This window comes from Anarrhichthys ocellatus, unplaced genomic scaffold, assembly GCF_004355925.1.
Source record: "Anarrhichthys ocellatus isolate YVR2014 unplaced genomic scaffold, GSC_Weel_1.0 scaffold39, whole genome shotgun sequence".
Classification (NCBI taxonomy): Eukaryota; Metazoa; Chordata; class Actinopteri; order Perciformes; family Anarhichadidae; genus Anarrhichthys; species Anarrhichthys ocellatus.
This window is the reverse complement of record NW_022280069.1, coordinates 307,391-326,577: the sequence shown is the minus strand read 5'-3', so window position 1 is coordinate 326,577 and position 19,187 is coordinate 307,391. Positions and strand designations below refer to the sequence as shown.

Here is a 19,187-nt window from a genome sequence, read left to right as displayed (position 1 = left end):
CAGATTCACACACATATTCAGTCACAAACACACACAAATTACCTCCAGTTGATGAATTATGTATGGGCACAACGAGAGATGGAAGAGCACAGAGAATAATCAGGAACAATAGTCGAGCCATCTCTGGATCTGAAAGAGAAGGAAGAGAGAGGGTTTTTAAAAGTATGTCGAGGAAATTGAGGTTTTTTCGAAGAAAGACAGAGGAGGAATCGGGAGACAAAGAGAAAAGGGTTACTGAGAAAAACACTCTTATATTAATGCAACACTCTCAGTCGGTCCACTCCTGACTGTCCTTCTGAAAAAGGGATGCATCAACTCTTTGGCACAAACGCTCCCTTTTCAACCTGCCTGACTGTGCACAGAGAGGACGAGCTGCAAGATGAGTCCACTTTTCTCTCCCTGCCTCAGTTTGTATTTACAGTGCAGACAGGCAGTTGATAGCCAGCTTGGCTTCCTTTCAAAAGCCAAGTATACAAAGCTTCATCTCAGGTTTTGATGGTACAGATTTTTGCAAAGCGGCTGCCCACAGAAACATTTCACGCCAAGGCGAACTCAATGGATTTCTGAGTTTTCTTCAGTTCAGGGTCGAAAAGTATCTGGAACAGCTTGCAGACTGTAGAAAAGGTGCTGTTATGTGTGTTGACAGAATTTAAAGGCACAACGACCCACCACACCCAGGCACTCCTATATGCCAACACTGTCCGACTTACAATGGACAGTTTAAAAAAAATTTTGATGGGTTGATGCAGCAGAACCACTGATTTTTTTAATTCCAAGCATTCCTCTTCCTTGTCAAAACATTGGGCCTACATTACCCACAGTGCAACTTCACTGTTGACATCACTTGAGGTAATTTATCTTCTTCACACAGCTCAAAAGGCATTATGCAGTTTTTTGTACATATGCAGTAGTGCTCCCCAAGATCTGTAAACAGACTTTGATTGTAAAATCAGAGGAACTCCTCTGATTTTACAATCAAATCAACAAACAGTATCAGTAAAATCAACAAATAACAAAGTGAACATATCCTCCCAACGAAAACCAAACTCAATGACTCTGTTTGCTTTACAAAGATGGCTAAATGGCAGGCCACTTGGTCACCACACTTGCTGCCTGACGTGCAGATTTCACGAGTACAGAATGAGTGTGATACGCTAACTAGCAAAAAGTCAAAAGACCCTCGAGTCCCGTGAGCCACAGCGCCTGGAGCGCTGGTTGGCAGGGGAACACACACGGCACAACTGTATCAATGATAAACACTATAGCTGCTCATTTTGCAGCTTTGAATAATAACTGTTGCTTTATGAGCAAACATATAAACACATCCATGCACTCTCACACTCAACAAGGCAGCAAGAGGGTGGAGGGTGTGTGTGTGGTGAAGTGTGTGTGTGGTGAAAAGTGTGTGTGTGGGTAGGGGGGCATAGCAAAGCACCACAGTGAGGGAGACAGATGGCAGCAAGGCTTGCATGTGGAAGACAGACAAACTCTGCTGGATACTTCATTAGCATTATCCAGTGTATTTTTAGAGTTCACTGACAAGACGCATGCAGGAGGTAGACACCACCGGAGAGTGTGTATTATTCGTGTGTGTGTGTGTGTGTGTGTGTGTTGGCAGTTTACAGTGTGGGCTTTTGTCCTGTGAGGGTTTGACGGGAGGCAGTAAAGAGAAAAGGGGGGGAGGAGTGGGGTGGAAGGACAGCCCAGCATGGAGTCATTAATATCAGCGATCACACACTGAGCCGGATAAAAGCAAACTATGCGAGTGAGTGTAGCACGGATGAAGCAGCCTATCCAGCATAAAGCCAGCTAACTCCAACGGCGACGTGGCTGCAGCGGGACTGAGCAGACGGGGAGGGGGGGAGGGGGGGGGCAGTCGACGAGCCTCAAGCTTTAAATGCAATTAAGACTTCAGCACCACGGACAGCGCCTTCACTGCTCCAAAACACTGCAGCCCCGCGAAACACCGCGTTGCAACAAAAAAACACCTACAGCCCATCATCCACATCCAGCTCTAATGTTGCACAGGCACTGCCTACTTCCGTGTGTGTTTATAATGCCGGAAGCTGCAATGGAACAGGGACGATCCGGTCCATTTCAGCACCAAAGACAGATTCATGCAGAGAAGCAGTTTTCTTTTTTTATAAGCTCTGAGCAGATCCACACGGAGTACACACGCACATACTCGTGATGCTGTGTTTTGTGCGTGGCTGAGCATGAACTATTGAGACGTGAGGGTCACAGTAAGGGTGCCACCAACCGTATGCTGCCGGTATAGTTACTTGTCGGCTGTTGACAAGGGAATCCGTGATGGCCTGTAGAGGAAGGCCGACCATACTAACAAGCCCGTGCAGTCCTCATAGGAGTGGATCTCAAAAGTAGCGTCTTGAATAAATGATCGTGTCTTTAAACCGGCTGTAGCTACGTTTGTTACAAAAATTAAAAATTTAAAAAGGTGCAAAAATCTCCACCTGTCATCCTCTCCTCTTAGAGCACCAAAACGTTAACGCAGAGAGGATTCTTGCGAGAAGGTACTCAAAACAAATCTGGCCTGTGAACCGTCGAAAAAACAATTACCTTTGCATGCAAATTGAAGACCGACTATGACATCTGTCTAGATCATCCTGCATGGCAAATGGGGCATTTTCTGAATACACGTAGTCTCATATTGCGACCTACAGTAATAGTAGCATCTATCTAGCCGCCTGAAGCGAAGCCGTAGCATGTGTACTTACTATTAGTTTCGATGCGCTCAGTCAAGGTAGCAGTGCGTCCTCCGGGGTGGATCCGCCAGGGAAAGCCCAATTTCGGATTATTTGGTAAAAAGATGCATCTCTACAACGATAATTATGGCTATATTAGTATGGCTATTAATGTGCAAGCTGCTCCGTTCGTAAACAGAACGTTACAAAAACAAAACCGTATCTCATCCCGGGTTTATCTTTCTTCATGTATTGCAGTTACGCATGGCAAAAAGTAAGAAACGAGAAAAATCCATACAAAACAAAATACATGCACTATATACAAACGCATCCCCATAAAACGACGAAACACCGATTCACCACACTCCCCTCCCTCCTTTTTATTTTTCTCTCTCCCCCTACAATCTTGAGCTAATACACGACGTCATGATGGAGACGCACCGTGCGTAACAGTCCCTCTCTTCCCAAGATGAAACGCGCTAAGGTCTGGGCCCACGACAGTGCAATATCAGAATGAATCTTACAGAGGGGGCTTTGGGTTATGATAAGCTTGTGGATTCATCCCACCGTTAATAATCATATCACGGCAGGAGGACTAGACATGGATGGAGGTGCAGATATGGCGCTGTGGTATTAACACTCACTACATTGTTAAGCCTTTTGTTTTGCTCCAAAGCTCTTTGGAGTTAAGTCGACGAAGCAGCAGTCATTTCTACGACACTGGTCATCTATGAAATCAAAGCCCGTCGCCTCTTTCGTTCCCCCCACATTTGTCTTTCCCACCATCCTCTGCTCCTCTTCTGCCATCTATTCTGAGATCCCGCTTCATATTTATATTTCTGCTGAATAATTGAAGGAAGGCTGGGGAAGACGTAACCTCTCCCTGTCTCTTACCATCCCTCTTCCTGCATCAAACAGGAACTCACATCCTAACCTGCCGCTCCGCATGTAATTCTACAATAAGCCCGACAAGAGATCAGTTAAATAGGACAATATGAGAACCTCGCAAGCCCAAGAAGTATGATTTGGTTTATTGATTATAGATATGACAATGCATAAATTGGAAAGTGACATTCTGACTAAATCACAAATGCCATTAATAGGGTGAAGACTAATTGTTAAGACAGAAGTGAAGGTGAGGTTTTCTCAGATTAACTGCAACGATGATTTAAATACACATGACAAACTGTGAGCATCCAGAAAACATATGTACAACCAACATTCACGTCCATTAACACATGTAGCTGTACATGTCAATATTTTCCAGCTTTGTAATAATTACATACATTTACAAGTCATTTCTTGACTTCGTCGTTTCGCGTCTCACACTCAGAAAATCAAAGTACAATATCATAAAAAGAAAATACAGAAATCAGACCTCTTCAAGGATTCGGCGCCTGGGTGACTTAGATTATTAGTGTTCCAAAAATCATAAAAAGGGCGCAGACACACAAATGAATGAAATGGTTCTAAACACAACTACAGATGAGATTACAGCAAAGTGCCACTCATGCTAAATGTGTTGCTTGTTCTGTATCAAGGCACACTTCAAATCACAACACGGGCAAACTGTTTTTAAAAAGGCAAACAAAAGAGGAAATGCATTTGCTGCCAAAGAAATCCACTTGTACACATGTAAACAATATCCGAATAACACAAAGTTGGGGAAAGGTTTTTGCGCCATACGACATTAAAAAGAAAACATGGCTGCAGCTTCATCATCTTAGCTTTAATGGTTTCAGTTTTACTTTCAGCATAGAGCCCTGAATACATGTCATAAGTGTCTGTTTAGATAGGGAACAAGGAGCGCATGCTGTCTGAGTAGAAGGACTCATTATCATCTTCAGACTCCATTCATTTCAGGAACTTTCAATAAACGCATTGTCTCGTGCTAAAATTACCAAAACACTGCTTGCAGCATGTTACTGGAAATAAATATATGAAATGTGATTTCAAACATGCTTTCACCCTGCGCTGACAGAATCGCTTTTGTCATTTTTCCTTGCACACTAACTTGATGAGGGTGGATACGAGTGTCTATGAAGAGACCCTGCAAACCCCCCTACCTTGAAGCAATCGCTGATAAGACTCGACACGACTGGGAGGGGAAACAATGGAGGGTTTTGTTTTCACTAGTCTCACCACATTAGATCAACGTCGTCTTTTGATCATTCTTCACTGTTCCTTCATGCTCAAGGAACAAATTCTACCCAGAATCCCTCAATATACAGTATACTTGTCCTGGAGTTTTGAAAGCTCTTTAGCTTCCAGTAGTGTTGTAACCAGGCAGGAATATTAACTATTGATCAGTGTCAGCGTTAGAATAATGTATTGTCAGTCAACATACGTGTGCTTATTTACACCATAAACTCATATCGTACACCTACAACTGCAGCAATCCAGTTTTACAGCTATTCACTGACTTATACTTTGGTTGGTACCTATGTTTTCGGGATGCTTACCCTAATTGGTAGTTTATTTTCATAACTCACTTTGCTTCTGCAGTGTTTATAGCGTGTTTATATCTATGACAGCCTCACAAACTGAAGCTTCGGTGATGCTGCTTGTAGAACTGCTGCTGGCGCTCTTTGGTGGTTGCTTCAGCCAGCTTGTCTCTTCTATCCATCACTCCGCCTCTCTCTTTCTCGCCCTCATCCCCAGTTACGCTCCCGACATCGCTGAGGTTCCCGAGGTGCTCAATGGAGTCATATTTCTCCAAGTCGGAAGCGATGGTCTGCAGGCTGAAGACCGAAAGGGAATCCGACCCTGCCCGCTCCCTCTCCCTCTCCTTCTCCTTCTCATTCTCCTTGTATTTCTCCAGGTCGATGGATGTGTCCACCCGACCCGGCCCCGTCGCACCACCGCCGCAGGCTCCGCCTTCTTTCTGAACTCTGATGTCGGACTCGGCTCCAACGGGGGGGCTCCGCCCACCGCAGAGAGTGGTGCGCCCTCCCTCTGCCGGGCCCCTCCCCCTCTGAGCGTGAATCTGCTCACTGATTTTCTCCAGGTTTCGTAAGGCGATGGAGTAGCGGGTCTTCACTTTGGCTACGTGCTGTTCCAGCTGCAGCACTATGGCCTTGTTCTCCTGGAGTCACACAGAGGGCACAGCAACTTTCATCATCAATTTCAACATTGATTTTATGCCAAACAGGTGGATTACCTACCAGTGACCTGCAGCACATTTACAACACAACTAAACGACTGCATTTTTCTTGAGAGGATGGGAAACTGGGAGTGACAGAGTACAATGCACAGAGCATCTTACGGTTTCACAAACTCCTTGAGTCGGCATTACCTCCAGAATGTGGTTGAACTGGGCCTTGAGCTCGAAGTAGGGTTTGGATTTCACAATGACTCTTTTGAGGGACTTTTGCAGCATCTGAACCCGAGCCTCGGCCTCCTGACAGGCGTGTGTGACGCGCATGTGCTCCCTCTCACTGCGAAGTCGCTCCTCCTCGGCTTCGTTCACCTGCGAGGGACACGCAGGAGCAGGATGTTACCACCACCACACACACACACACACACACACACACACACACACACACACACACACACACACACCCGAAGCCTGTGTGTTCATGAGTACAAGACATCCATCCCTCTCTTTATTCAATTATTAACACCACGGAAGTTTGATCGTTATTTAACTTTCTGACAGTGGTATAGGGTACAACGATAAATCAGTGGATTATTCTTTAAACAAGACTCTACATTTAAAAATGCTCAATAAAAAACAAGGCATGGACTTACACTGATTAAGCCTCTTGTCGTATTCCTATGTCACTATCTACTAGGGGTGTAAATCAAGAGTCACCACAATTCATATCAACTCACAAAAAACATCTCACATATGATTAGACAATGTTATTAGTGGGCTCTGTGGGAAACGGATGCGTTTGGACTGAAATGGTGACACAGATGTGCCATGGGAATTTCAAAATAAAGGCGTATCTTAACGACGATAATGAGTATCAATGTTTCCACTTTCCACTGATGACTTTGGATAGTTGATCATGGATTCGATTTAAAGATCCAGATCAATGTATCGTTACACCCTTACTATCCACCGTGTTTTAGATGATTTTTTTGTTCTCTGTTCTTTCCAGGAAGTGTTTATCTTCTGAGACACCAGAACCATCCTGTACCTACTGTACATGCGTCTGTGTGTGTATAGCAAGTGTCCCTCCTCCTCTTTGTTACCTTGGAGGTAGCATGGTTGAGCATCTCCTGCCAGGTGGGATCCAGGGTGTTCTTGCCATCAGCCATCAGACCCTGCTCTGCCACATAGACCATCTCCCTGGCAGCTGTGTGCATAGAGACTGCTCTCTCATAGCTCAAAGCTGCCTTCTGGGTCTCCTGTTGTGCCTATAGAGAGCAGACTAAACGTTTACAGCCTGCATAAGTGGAATAAGACAAGGACACCACACCCTGCTCTGTAAGACGAATAACAAGCCAAACTGTATTTGTAAATCAAAGTTTTTGATTTAAAAGTTTAATAAAGGTAAGGCCAATAAATGTAGAAACAGGTAAGTAAATGAAAATAATCAATTGCCTTTTATATAAATGTATATATTTAACTGTTAATAAAGACCTTCACGCACATAGTGCTCCTGCAGGAACAAAACAAAAAGTATCCGGTATCCAGATTGTGTGCAGGGCTACATCCAATTAAGATAGACCGCAGCTCACACCTTGCACGAGAATGAATCTCACATACACAATGAATGACTGGCTGTGATCAGAGCTCTCTTTGATGCTCAGATTAACTTGTAGGAGTTGAAAACTGAAATTGCTGCAAAATAAAGAAGATGTGACCCTCAAAATCTTGTCTACATTGTCTGACGTAGGTAAAGAACAGTGTGTACAAATATATAAACAACTAGGAACACTCCTTCAGTGCAGTCAGGAATGCAGTAACACTACACTACGTATGTGGACAAATGCGCCCCTAACCACCTTCAAATGCTGTCTGAACGATCAGATCCCATTTTGACTACACTCCTGGATCTGACAGGGACTAAGTGCTCAGTCTAAGGACACTTCAGAAGGCCTTGTTTATACTGAGGTCAGCATTTTAAACACATGGGACACATTTAGGCAGAGCACACATATCATTTGTTGTGTACCTCTTTCGCAAGGCGACGAGCTTCATAGTAGGGTCTTGCTTTCTCAATGCAGCCACCGAGCTGAGAGCTCTGAGCGTTGAGCTTCCTGGCAGACTCTGTGAGGATCTTCCGGTAGCCTGTTCTGGCATCCTGGACGGTAAATGTATGAAAGATTAGATTTAACTGTAATGTAATGGGAGGCGAGTGGCTGCAAGTGAGCAAACGAGCCACTCGAGTGTGGAACTATCGGTACCAGGACATTTTTCCCTTTTAAGAGTTGTGACCTTTTCCAGACCTAATGCTTAGAGAAATTGAAAACAAAAATTATCATATTGATGAGCACAGTCTGGGAAAGCTAATAAAATATTCAACAACAGAGAGCGCAAGCAATTCCTAGGGTGTTAGTCAGTGTTCTTTTCACATTTCTCAGGAGTTTTGTTTTGTCAAAATCAAAGTGATTTTATGCAATCTGTTTTCCATATTCTTCAGTTATGTGTAGGAAGACTAAACAGAGTGTTTTGTTTTTTTTAAACTTACATCCAACTGCAGCTCCAGTCTGTTGATTTCTGCACTGGCTTCATTGAGATGCTCCAACTCTTCCTGTGGGGGGGGAAACTGCTTTAGGCCCTTATCAACAACTAGACAAACATACATTGTATAATCTTCTAACACACAGAGACTGAGTGAAATTAGCTTCAAATATCTCATGTATAATCATTACAGTTAAATGCAATAACGCTGGAGTGGTTTGAGTGCAACGGTAATGCACAGGCTGCACGAACTGGAGCTGGTGTGAAATGTACGTCGGCATGTCGGTGAATGATAATCACTTTTGATCTGACTATCGGATTAGAACGGATTATACATATATTAGACACATTACGTTGGCAACCTCTCAATTAAGCTTAACCCCAAATGATTGCAGTATTACCCAATCTAGACCCGTTAACATAACTACACCCTGGCTGATTAATGTGTCCATCTAACTTAATGGAGGTTAGAAGACCAGTAACAGTAGTTGTCATACCTGGATTCTGGGGTCCAGTTCCTCCTCGTAGGGGCTGTGTAATTGTTTATCACCTTCCTCGCAGGTGTCCCTGAGCGCCGTCTCTGGTGTTGTCCCATTAGTTTCGGCAGTTTTGACCTCCTCGTCCCCACCGGGAGTAACCTCCCTCCAGTCCCCCGCATCCGACTCCCCGGAGCCGGCGGGGCTCTCACGCAAGTCGCCTGGCTCCATTCCAGTGCCACACACAGTTTCGCTAGTAAGAGGCGTTAGCTGTAAAGGTTGCTTCTGCCAGCAGACGTGATGGCTAATTAAACCTAAAAAAAAAAAAAAAAAACGCGTCCTGCTAAAAGCTTGGTTGTGTTATTCAACAGGGATAAAGGAGGAAATACTTCCAGAGTAGGCGAGTGTTGTCGCGTTTGCAGCGTGCCATATCAAATCACATCGAAACACGAACCCACTGCACAGCTAGCCTAGCCTGCAGCCGTGTACGCTAACCGGCTAACGCCGCCATTAAACGGTTACTTTAACTACAGCAAACAGGTGAGAATAAATAGCTATTATTAACAGTAAAAGGCCCGTCAGTATGTCCCCCCCATCACATGTGTGTTTTCCTCCATCTCTTACCGGTTCCTCATTACTTTAGCTAGGCTAGCTAGCTAGCAGTTTCGGTCTCACATCATCATTGCAAATGAAGTAAACAGAGGCGCATCAGTTTGGAAACGGAAAGCGCCAACAGGTTTGGGCCACGGCGGCTACCGTAGACAGACATAACCCCAACCGTTATACTGCATGCGTGTACATCTAATTTATAAACTGCTGTGTGGCATCACTATCTTCATAGAAGTCTTTCATTATTACTAAACTATACTCTTCATTGTTATATCATTGATACACTAGAATATCCAAACCAATGGCTCCATCATTTAAGGATTCATCATTTAGTCACATGAAAATACCCTGAATGACTTGTGCATCAAGCATTTCCCCCAAACTTCAGTGTCACATATTTGGTATCTTTGTAAACTTTTGTAAACTTTGGGCATGTGTATATTTTGAATTTGCACTTTATGTAAATTTAGTTATATTTATGACAATAATAGGTCTCCTGTTTACATTGCTGGCATTGTGTACATTAGTTGAGCAAAAAAAAGCAAAATTGTGTATTTTTTTAATTCCAAAAATATACAAACAGGTAAAAAACCTGCAAGTTGTACTACATTGGAAAATCATTCAACTAAATTAATTTAGCAGGAAGAACCGATTTTCATAGAAGACAAACAATGAGAATCAAATGACGGATTATACTTCAGTTATGACCTGTCACCACCACCATAAACAACCATACCACAGATTATATTTTCATATCTGCACCAGACAAACATCAGAAATTTGCAAATAATTAACACAAAAGTGGCAAACTATGTAATTGCACTGAATGCATAAATGAATGTCATGTGCACAATTAGCAGAATATAAAAATAGATCTTGCAGCAGTCTTGTCTAACAGACGGTTTAGGCTGTAGGATAATGAAAAAGACCTGAGTAGCATTGGCAATAACCCCAACACCAGAAAGACAATCCATTCTGCATTATTAGAGAGAATATTCTAAAGTACATATCATTCAGTGAAAGACAGTCAGTCTTTGGTCAGGAATGCTTTTCCCCCACTGACATTCAGAGATATAGCACATAAACTTTCTTCTGGATTATCAGCTCTAGGTGGGATCATACTTGGTCCATCCTGGAGGAGGGGCCAAGTAGATTCTGCGTCCTCTTGAGATGAAACTGACAACCCCTCTGTATCCTGTCCTCGGGACTCCAGACTTCAAGTCCTCCATCACCCCCAGGTTTTTGGCCAGCACTTTGAAACTGTCCTTTCTTGTGTATTGAAGGCGGAAGGGCCCAGTTCCTTTCAGCTGTTTAACATCTTCATATGCAACCACGGGAGCACTGTAAACATCCTTCTCAAAATGTTCCCTGTACGTCTCCTCCTTCAAGTAACTCAGGTCTAACTTGGTGAAAGGCACAAATTCAGTGTTTAGTTTAATGTATCGCAGGTACCTGTCATAAAACTGACCCAGACTCACTCCTTTCCGGCCAAATGTCAAAGTTCGTGAGATCTCTGGCCGTATACAGGCGCGGTCGCGGCGCTGCTCCGGCTGACGCATCCAGTCGTCCCAGAATGAAGCGGGCCACTTGGGCTCCAGCTCCTCCCACAGCTCCCGGAGGAGCATCCACCCAAGACCAGGAAAGAAGTCTGTCCTGTAGAGCAGGTCAGCCTTGCCTGGATCCACGTACCCGTCCCGGCCATTGTCATTCCAGGCCGACACGCACCACAGGCTGGGGTCCGATTTCAGGAGTGGCAGCAAGGCTTGGAAGTACTCAAAGAAGTCTGGCGCCACCTAGAGTAGGAGATGAACAATTCAATTTCAGTTTACAGTGACCCCTGTTAACAAGTTAAATTAACTTAATTTCAAAGCTGTCAAATATGGAGCATATGCATTGTTTTTATATTGATGCAGGTTAAATACAACCTTGGGCTTCTGAATCTGATGTAACATTCAACATGAAAATGATTAAATGGAGCAATTTGATGTTTACCTCGAGGTCATCCTCCACAATCACAGCAGAGGAATGAGAGAGGGTCTTGAACACCTGGTTGAGAGCCCAGCGGTAATGCCTGGAGATTTTGTAGTAACCCTGAAACTTCTTGTGTTCTGGTCGCACCGCGACGTCCGACAAGTCCGGCTGCTTCAGGTGAATCACTTGATTTCCATAGGAACGGATCACCTCGGCAGTGTCGGCGTGCCCACAGTCCTGACTCACTACGATTGGGAAAAGCTCCGCAGAAGGACGGAGCTCCAGGAGTTTGTCCAAGCATCGCCTCACCGTGACCCTGTTACAGGCGATTACCAGGATGGGAATGACAGGCTGACCCGGGACGACAACCTTTGGACCGTTTCTGCTTGACGGCTCCCACAGCGACTGCTGGTTCTTGATCTGCAGCAGGATGTTTTTCTGCAGTTCAAGCTCTGCCTCGAACGTGTCGGCCATTCGGAGCACATCTCCCACCACATCATTAGTGGGCCTTTCGGGCACTTCTCTCTGCTCTCGGCCAGGCTCGCCCGGCTGGCCGGGTGGGGGTCTGCCCCAGAGCAGAAGCACCAGTATGGCGTTCCAGGTTATAAACAGGAACGTGCCACAAATAATGAGAGAGCCTTTCTTGCGGAGCATGGCCCAGAAACTCGGAGGGTGGAGTAGGAGGACGGGGTCCGAGTAGAACGATGGCGTCCTTGTTACAGACAATAGGAATGGGAAATGGCGAGGGCAGCTCGTGTATCATCACAAGCACATAATCAGAGATCTGGAGCAATACTTTGTTGGCTCACTGCGAAGTCACCGAAGTTATAATGACACAAAACAGTGTCGATGAGGGCGAAGATGGACGCAATATGACGAAGGACAGGAGTCATCTTTGGAGTAAAGTTGCGATTCTGACAGATCCCCAACTTTCAATATCCTCTTCCTTCTGAAATAAATAAGAACACAATGTACTTTTAGAAAAAAAACAAAAAGGTTGCAATAAAAGTGACAACAAAGTGGCAACATTGTTTAAAATTTTTTTTTTTTTTTAAAGAGTTTGAAAGCAGGAAATCAGTTTATGCAAATATCTATTTCGTTAGAAGTTGCTTCATGTGACCCGGAGTGATGAATCACCATACTGTCTCTGATCGATTTTCTCTTATCACCTGTGGCTGCCTCGCTAAATACGCCAAACCGTTTGTTATGAAGACTGAAAAACAACCACAAATAGATTTTTTGTTTAGCTCGCTGTCCTCTCAGGTGATCGGCAGACAGGTTAGACCCGACAGACTGTAAGTACTGTAGCTTGAGGAGGAGCGTGCTGAAATTAGCCCTCACCTCTTTGAGCGTGTCTTCTTCTTCTGCACAGTTCTTCGGTGACAAGGTGAACGACCGGAGCCGAGAGGACGGTTCGGAGCCCGGTGTGAAACGGTCCCCCTGCTAGTTTCTCGGCTACGAAACCAACTTTGCACCCCTTTGGTTTCTCTAGTTTCTCACAAGCCTGGAAGAGGAGGAGGAGGAGGAGGAGGAAAAGTAACACGACGACTTCCTGGGTAGCGAGCAGTTACGGGAAGTCCCGCCCTAACTGTCACCTTGAGTGAGAAATTACGTAACACTTTGACGTAGGCGCGGCTCTCTGCAGAGCTAATTAGTAAACAGCAGCGTCTGATGTCTTTGTAAACATGTATTAAGGGGGAATAAGGGGGAAAAGGGCAATTTTTTGTTCAATGGAGAAATATTTATTTTCTTCTACCTGATAACAAGCAAAAAAACCAGAATATGACAGTTAAAAAAACACCCTACAGATAGTTTAGAAAAATTATATATATATATATTGATACATATATATATATAATTTTGAAAAAAAAAACTATCTGAGTGTTTTTTTAACTGTTATATTCTGCTTTTTTGCTTGAAAAATTATATATATATATATTTATGTCTGGTGTTGGTGAAAAGTAACTTAGTAACTTTGTTCAATCAACTACAACATTAAAAGTTTTATTACACGTTTATTCAGTAATACAAATCCAGTCCTCAGAAGTGGAAGAAGTATTAGGACCCCAAGTAAAAGTACTGAGGTGAAGAATACTGATTTTCTTTTCTACAAAGAGCAATTATAACAATGTGTCATATTTCATATACTGATCTTATTTATTAAAGTGACTATCTGTCAAATAAATAGGCTTGTAGAGTAAAAAGTACAATATGTAAAAATATAAAGGAGCATACAATTTAAATACTCAAGTATAGTGCCACCAAACTGTACTGTTTAGCACAGTACTTGAATGTTAAATGTACTTGCATTCCACCGCTGCTAATAAAATAATATTTAATATCATAAAAATATCATGACAGGCAGATAATGAGTCCTTAGAAGATTTTGAATGCAACACATTTTTTCATTGTTGTACTACTACTTATATGTAAAAGATCTGAATACTTATACCCTGCTTATAAGTTCCATAAGTGGAAAGAAAACGAGTTAATCTTTCAGTAATTCCTCCACATTTATACATGTTTTACTTAGACTGGATTTTAATATGTATGTCTTGTAAGATGTTTTACTTTCACTCCATTCCATGTTTGTAAAATAAGTTTTTGTGCAAATCGTACATGCTTAACAATAAATGTAGGCCACTGCCATTACTTTAATTGTCCACCAGGAGACCTATACTACTTTAAGTAAAATGTACAATGCATGTGTTTCATGTTTCTCAGGTATTTATTGTTCCAGTATTGCTTACTTTCCCTCAAAGACAGAGAAATGCTCTAAAACAACCTGTTGTTTTCTCAGTTCACTGGGTTGAAGTCCAAATGTGCCTTGTGCATTGTGAAAGCCCTGTAAAAGTCAGTAAATAAGGATAGATCACAGTGTGTATGTCTGGTGCTGCGGCCTTGGACTCTCAGTCAGGTCTGTCCTCCGGGATCATTTGTCCAGAGTCTGAGTTTTCCTTGGAGCAAGTGAGGTCAATGGGATTGTGGGTTTGTCCATTTGCCTGAAAGATGACGTGTAAAAAAAAAATCATGTCATGTGGTCTATAGTAACACAGATCTCATTTTAAAGGTACCACATTAAGTCTCATCACGCTCACCTGCAGGGCTTTGTCTCTGGTGGTCTGATGCTGTAGAGCGTCACGAGGGCTGCTGCTGCTGGACCTCCACAACACCGCCAGCTTCAAACACATACATTCTGACACCAGAGCAGCCAAAGACAAGCAGGTGCTCTTCGCCGTTAACCAGCCAGTAAACACGATAGACGGTATTTGTCCTGCACTTTCTAGCAAACATGGGGACGTTATGGACACTTTCAAAACTGTGAATTCACCGGTGTTCTCACTAAATACCATTTTCCAGATAGCATATGTCTCGTATTTAATATTTTGTTTAATTTGAGAGCATTTCTCTATTCGAGGCAGGCTAGATGTCGGTCTGCGTGTCAGCTGACGTGCCAGCGCGTTTTGGACACCGTGCACAGCTGAGTGCGGGTCCAATGCGGATTGCGAAAGTTTTGGGTGAGATAATTTATTAGTTTCCCTAGAATCTTTTTCTCCAGACGTTTTGCCATCCACCCTCGGCGACTTATACGCCACAGTCAGCCTTCTTCCCACCAGAACACGGTCTCCTTGCAGAAAAGCCTCCCACGCTAACGCCTGGTTTGACCGGGTGCGCTCAGCTGGCGAGCCGCCGGTCAGCGCGAGGCTGTAGGCCGAGGTGGAGGGCCGCTTGGTCGGCGGATTCCTGGTCAAGATATTCCCCCGACACCGTAGAACAGCCGTCAAGGCAGAGGCGGAGGGAGTGGAAGCCATGGTGGTCGATAATATCCACAACAGACTTCTGTTTCAGGACTGTCTGCTTTAAGTGTTCTAAAGTTCCACCTCTATCCAAGCGGTCACATAACGTATAGGCCTAAAGGTAAATTTGCGTAAGGAGTGGATTAAAGGAGGGGTGGGGGGGATCCTTTCTGCTCTAATGCACCCGACCATATTTGCCTCGATAGTCCGGGAAGGGGGCTCAGGTGGGTGTGTCTTTAAGCAATGGTGGGGAAAGCACTCAGTAAAAGTCCTGCATGTGGAGAAGTATCAGCAAAAGGTGCAATACAACCTATTTTCTAGACTGATCACAGTGGTGGATTGTAATTACATGAACTCAAGTAGGCTTTACTGTGTTCCGAGATACTTGTAGGTAGTATTTCAATTTCTCCATATACATTGTACCTCTACTCCACTATATTTCAGAAGAAAACGTGTACTTTTTCCCCTTCACATTTACTTTTCACATTTTACATTTGGTACCTTTTGTGGCTTGTAACCCACAATACAAAAATAGCAACGGTGGCATGTCATGTTTCATGTCTATTATGTTACTTAGTAGTTCCACATAAATTGGTTTCATTTTGGCAACAAAAAGAATAAAATATAATACAAATACAACACAACTTTATCGAGCATCATTTTCATTTTTAGAACACAAATCATTTCACAACCTTGTTTTGTACATAAGGTTAAAACAAGCTGCAGCTTGACAAGCTACAACAAAACACGCTGCTTATTCAGTGATGCTTCAATGTTAATAATAAAAGGATGGTAATAGCTCAGTCACACAGGCCATTTTTTCTGCAGAATGAGTACTTTTGATACTATTACAAATGCAGGATTTCTAATTGTCATGGAGTATATTTTACATTAATGTACATTACTGATAGATGATCTGAACACTTCTTGGCTGATCATCATCCTCAGCTTTTTATGTAAAGTCTTAATCTGCAAAGTAACCATCAGATAAATGGAGTGGCATAAAATGTGTCGTCATTTTTTTATTGGTTTTAAATACTAAATACTGCATCACTATCCAACATTTATCCTGTTATTTTTAACTTGGCTTTAAGTTTAAAGGTGGCTACTGAACACTCAGATGTAGCACATAAGATAAAAGGCTGCATGAAAGTATTAACATATGACTGAACTTATTTTCTCTTCTGTTATTCCTGCAGTTTGTCGAGGTCTTTCATGATTTACCCTCCCACATGTTTTGGCCATCCCACACCAAAGAGTTGGATGGCATATTAGCCTAATTTGCTCACTGTCAATACTGCAAACCGCCGGCCTTTAGTAGCTCAGTAAAATGCTATGAACGTATGCTGTCAGACAGGTTTGTCAGGCAAACAACAGAGAGGAGCGGCTGGGTAAAAATTCAGAATTCAAGCCCCCCTGTTCACCAGTTTATTTACACCACCAGTGGCTATCAGGTGTCTAAAGAACACATGCAGGTTCCCTGAAAGGCATTTTGCAAAAAAAAATCTGTTTTCACTAAATATAGGACAAGTGTCAGGAGAATGGACAGGAAGTCCCCACTGTCTTTTTATCATGTGTTTTGGAAATACGGAGCAATGACCTTTCAAAATCTAGAAAAATATTTTATTTAATGATACAATGGGAAGTAAAAAAAACGTTGTTATGAGTGAAAAGAGAAAATACGTAAATACAAATACAGAAATCATCTTTGGCCATGTACAAGGAGTTGGTCTATAGAAACCCTGAACTGATTATGGAAATCAGCCTGATGCACTCAAAAGACACACAAGTCCTTTCATCACAGAGTTTAGTGCATTTCATCATTAATCATTGTGGACAGTTCCTTTACACGTATACAGTATGTCTGGCTTTCACAGTAACGACAAACATGTTCAGGAAAGAGCAAAAAAACAACAACAAACAACCATACAGGTTTGCTGTAGTTTATTGCCCATATGTGCAACATCGAGCCTGTGTGTCCTCTGTCTAAAGAATGTTGCTAGCTTAGCCTTTCCTTCACCAAGAGCACACAAGGCGGCAAAAGGATCACTGAAAACCACTACAACTTTTGTGTGATATCTCTACAGCCTGTCCTCCCCCTTTCCGGTTTCTAGCCCCCGGAGTCTGGGGGACGGTGTGACGTTTGGTTCCCCACATGACCAGGCCTGTACAAATTCGGCACGATCACAAAGGCCAGAATCCCCACCAGCATGAGCGCCACAGTGATGGTGATGATCGTCGCCACCCCGGCGTAGTAGCACTGGTCTGAGCGGAACAGCCTGCGCAGGCGACCTCTGACCCTGCTCGGAGGCCTGCCTACGTCCACCACAGTGGTTGGGGCTACTCCCTGCTGCAGTGCACTCAAGTGGAGGTCACCCCCTGCTGTCACCGGAGCATCCTGGCTCTTTTTAGGCAGGATGAGAGACTTTGTCGGGCCAGTGGGAGGGGGGTTCTTCAGGAGCAGTTTGCCCTTGCTGCGCTTGAATCGGATGGACAGCGCCCTCTGCATGTCTGGTGGGAGCTTGCCTATGATGTCCTGGTTGTTGCCCAGGCGGGGCAGGTCCCGGCCGTGGGGGAGCACGGTCATCTCGCGACACACCGGGCAGCACAGCGTCTTGAGCTCAGGAGAGGTCACGTTGATGCGAGCGAGGCACTCCAGGCAGAAGGTGTGACCGCACGCCAGCAGCTTTGGGGTCCTGAAGATGTTATCGTAGGTGCAGAAACACACAGCGCACTCGGTGTCCTCCACATCATCCTCAGGGGGCTTCACCTTCCTCCTGGCGCTCTCTCCCTCTTTCCTGTTCCGTCCCCGGGCCTCCTCACTCCTCCCCCGCTGCCTCCTCTCTCGTTCTCTCCCCCTGCCCCTTTCCGCCCTCTCCGAGTTGGTGCTCCTCGATCTCCTCACTTTCGCAGGCTTCTCCTTCTTCGACATGTCCTCCTTGCTGTTCCTCTCTTTCTGGCTGAGCTTGGGTTTGACATTGGGGGCCTGTCTGGCTCCGTCGCCATCAGGCCTGCGTCCCTCTCTGTCATCGCTCATGTTGGTGGGATGATGTTAGAGGTAGACTGGAATCAGATTCACGGTTCCCCAACAGGAGCTGAGGAAGAATAAAGCTTTGATAAGTTTATTGGCTCACAGAAACCAGCAGAGCAGGAAACAGACTGCAGGAATGTACCTGCACAGCCTGCATTGCTGTTTCACGATGATGAAGCAATAAATGCCTTATCTCTTGCTGTCCAACATCTCTATTGTATTAAAATGCTGTCTGTTGATTTTATTTTATCTATTCAACATGCATGTGGTGCTTTTGCCTTGATAATGTGTGGCTGTATTTGTTTAATAGGCTTTCCTACACAGAATCATCAGCAAACACGGGAACTGCCGAACTGGAAGTTCTTCACGTGAGTAAATATATCCTGTGGTCTTAGTGGGTTGAAACTTGTGAATTAAAACTACTCCAAAGATGACACTAGTGGGTCACAGTTTCATTGTTTTGAAATGTCATAGCAAACCATCCATCATACCCATATAACTCACAAAGTCAGTCATTAACTCAAACGTTTTTACCCGGCAGGAGGCACACAGTCAACATTTTAGCAGCTGATTTCCTTCAAATTGTGGAAAATGCATTTTGACATTTGCAACAAGTTCAAGTTTAGTTGTAAGTTTCTGTTTATTAAAGATTTAGGGGCTTTAAAATAAGTTTGCTGACAAAGAGAAAACTTTTTTTTTTGACAAAGAACAGGAAAGTAAATTATTAGACTTGTACATACACACACACACACACACTGACCTGCTGAGGTAGATAAATATCGGATCACGTCGTCAAGAGATTACCTCACAAGTAGAATAATCCTTTTGTGTACCAGTGCAGTGGAAACATGCACCAAACTTCATTACGGAAAGAAAGGCAGCTTAAAGCTTCACGCTGGAAGTCTTTAGGTCGCTCTGCAGTTCTCGTCTCTTTCCTCTCATATCTTGTTTTCTAATTGTAACACA

At 43.8% G+C, this 19,187-nt stretch overlaps 4 protein-coding genes across 6 annotated transcripts in view; all 4 read right to left on the bottom strand.

Moving 5' to 3' along the window:
• The window catches only part of gabbr1a (gamma-aminobutyric acid (GABA) B receptor, 1a), a 60,489-nt gene extending 57,388 nt beyond the window's left edge, over positions 1–3,101 (bottom strand). Inside the window, exons 1-2 of the mRNA XM_031867562.1 lie at positions 2,736–3,101; positions 43–129 (exon numbers count right to left, since the gene is read on the bottom strand). Coding sequence (XP_031723422.1) covers positions 43–121 — 79 coding nt within the window. The 5' untranslated portion in view covers positions 122–129; positions 2,736–3,101. The remainder of the gene's footprint in view (positions 1–42; positions 130–2,735) is intronic.
• A 613-nt stretch (positions 3,102–3,714) lies between these two features.
• On the bottom strand, positions 3,715–9,536 carry sh3bp5la (SH3-binding domain protein 5-like, a). Of its 2 annotated transcripts, XM_031867565.1 has the most exons (7): positions 9,438–9,536; positions 8,835–9,127; positions 8,345–8,407; positions 7,829–7,957; positions 6,903–7,067; positions 5,998–6,171; positions 3,715–5,787 (listed from the first exon to the last, which is right to left on the bottom strand). In XM_031867565.1, the coding sequence occupies exons 2-7, from the start codon at positions 9,042–9,044 to the stop codon at positions 5,239–5,241; spliced, it is 1,290 nt and encodes a 429-aa protein (XP_031723425.1). In that variant the 5' UTR covers positions 9,045–9,127; positions 9,438–9,536; the 3' UTR covers positions 3,715–5,238. The 2 variants fall into 2 exon arrangements, with proteins under 2 accessions (XP_031723425.1, XP_031723424.1); XM_031867564.1 differs by having other exon boundaries at positions 8,835–9,536.
• A 429-nt stretch (positions 9,537–9,965) lies between these two features.
• mgat1a (alpha-1,3-mannosyl-glycoprotein 2-beta-N-acetylglucosaminyltransferase a) lies at positions 9,966–12,892 on the bottom strand. Of its 2 annotated transcripts, none has more exons than XM_031867479.1 (3): positions 12,735–12,892; positions 11,415–12,342; positions 9,966–11,215 (listed from the first exon to the last, which is right to left on the bottom strand). In XM_031867479.1, the coding sequence occupies exons 2-3, from the start codon at positions 12,045–12,047 to the stop codon at positions 10,529–10,531; spliced, it is 1,320 nt and encodes a 439-aa protein (XP_031723339.1). In that variant the 5' UTR covers positions 12,048–12,342; positions 12,735–12,892; the 3' UTR covers positions 9,966–10,528. The 2 variants fall into 2 exon arrangements, with proteins under 2 accessions (XP_031723339.1, XP_031723340.1); XM_031867480.1 differs by having other exon boundaries at positions 11,415–12,339.
• A 1,233-nt stretch (positions 12,893–14,125) lies between these two features.
• Positions 14,126–19,152, bottom strand: rnf183 (ring finger protein 183). The gene is made up of 3 exons (XM_031867312.1): positions 18,982–19,152; positions 14,492–18,285; positions 14,126–14,395 (listed from the first exon to the last, which is right to left on the bottom strand). Exon 2 carries the CDS (start codon positions 18,225–18,227, stop codon positions 17,301–17,303), a length of 927 nt encoding a protein of 308 aa, XP_031723172.1. The 5' UTR covers positions 18,228–18,285; positions 18,982–19,152; the 3' UTR covers positions 14,126–14,395; positions 14,492–17,300.
• Positions 19,153–19,187: the final 35 nt, after the last annotated feature.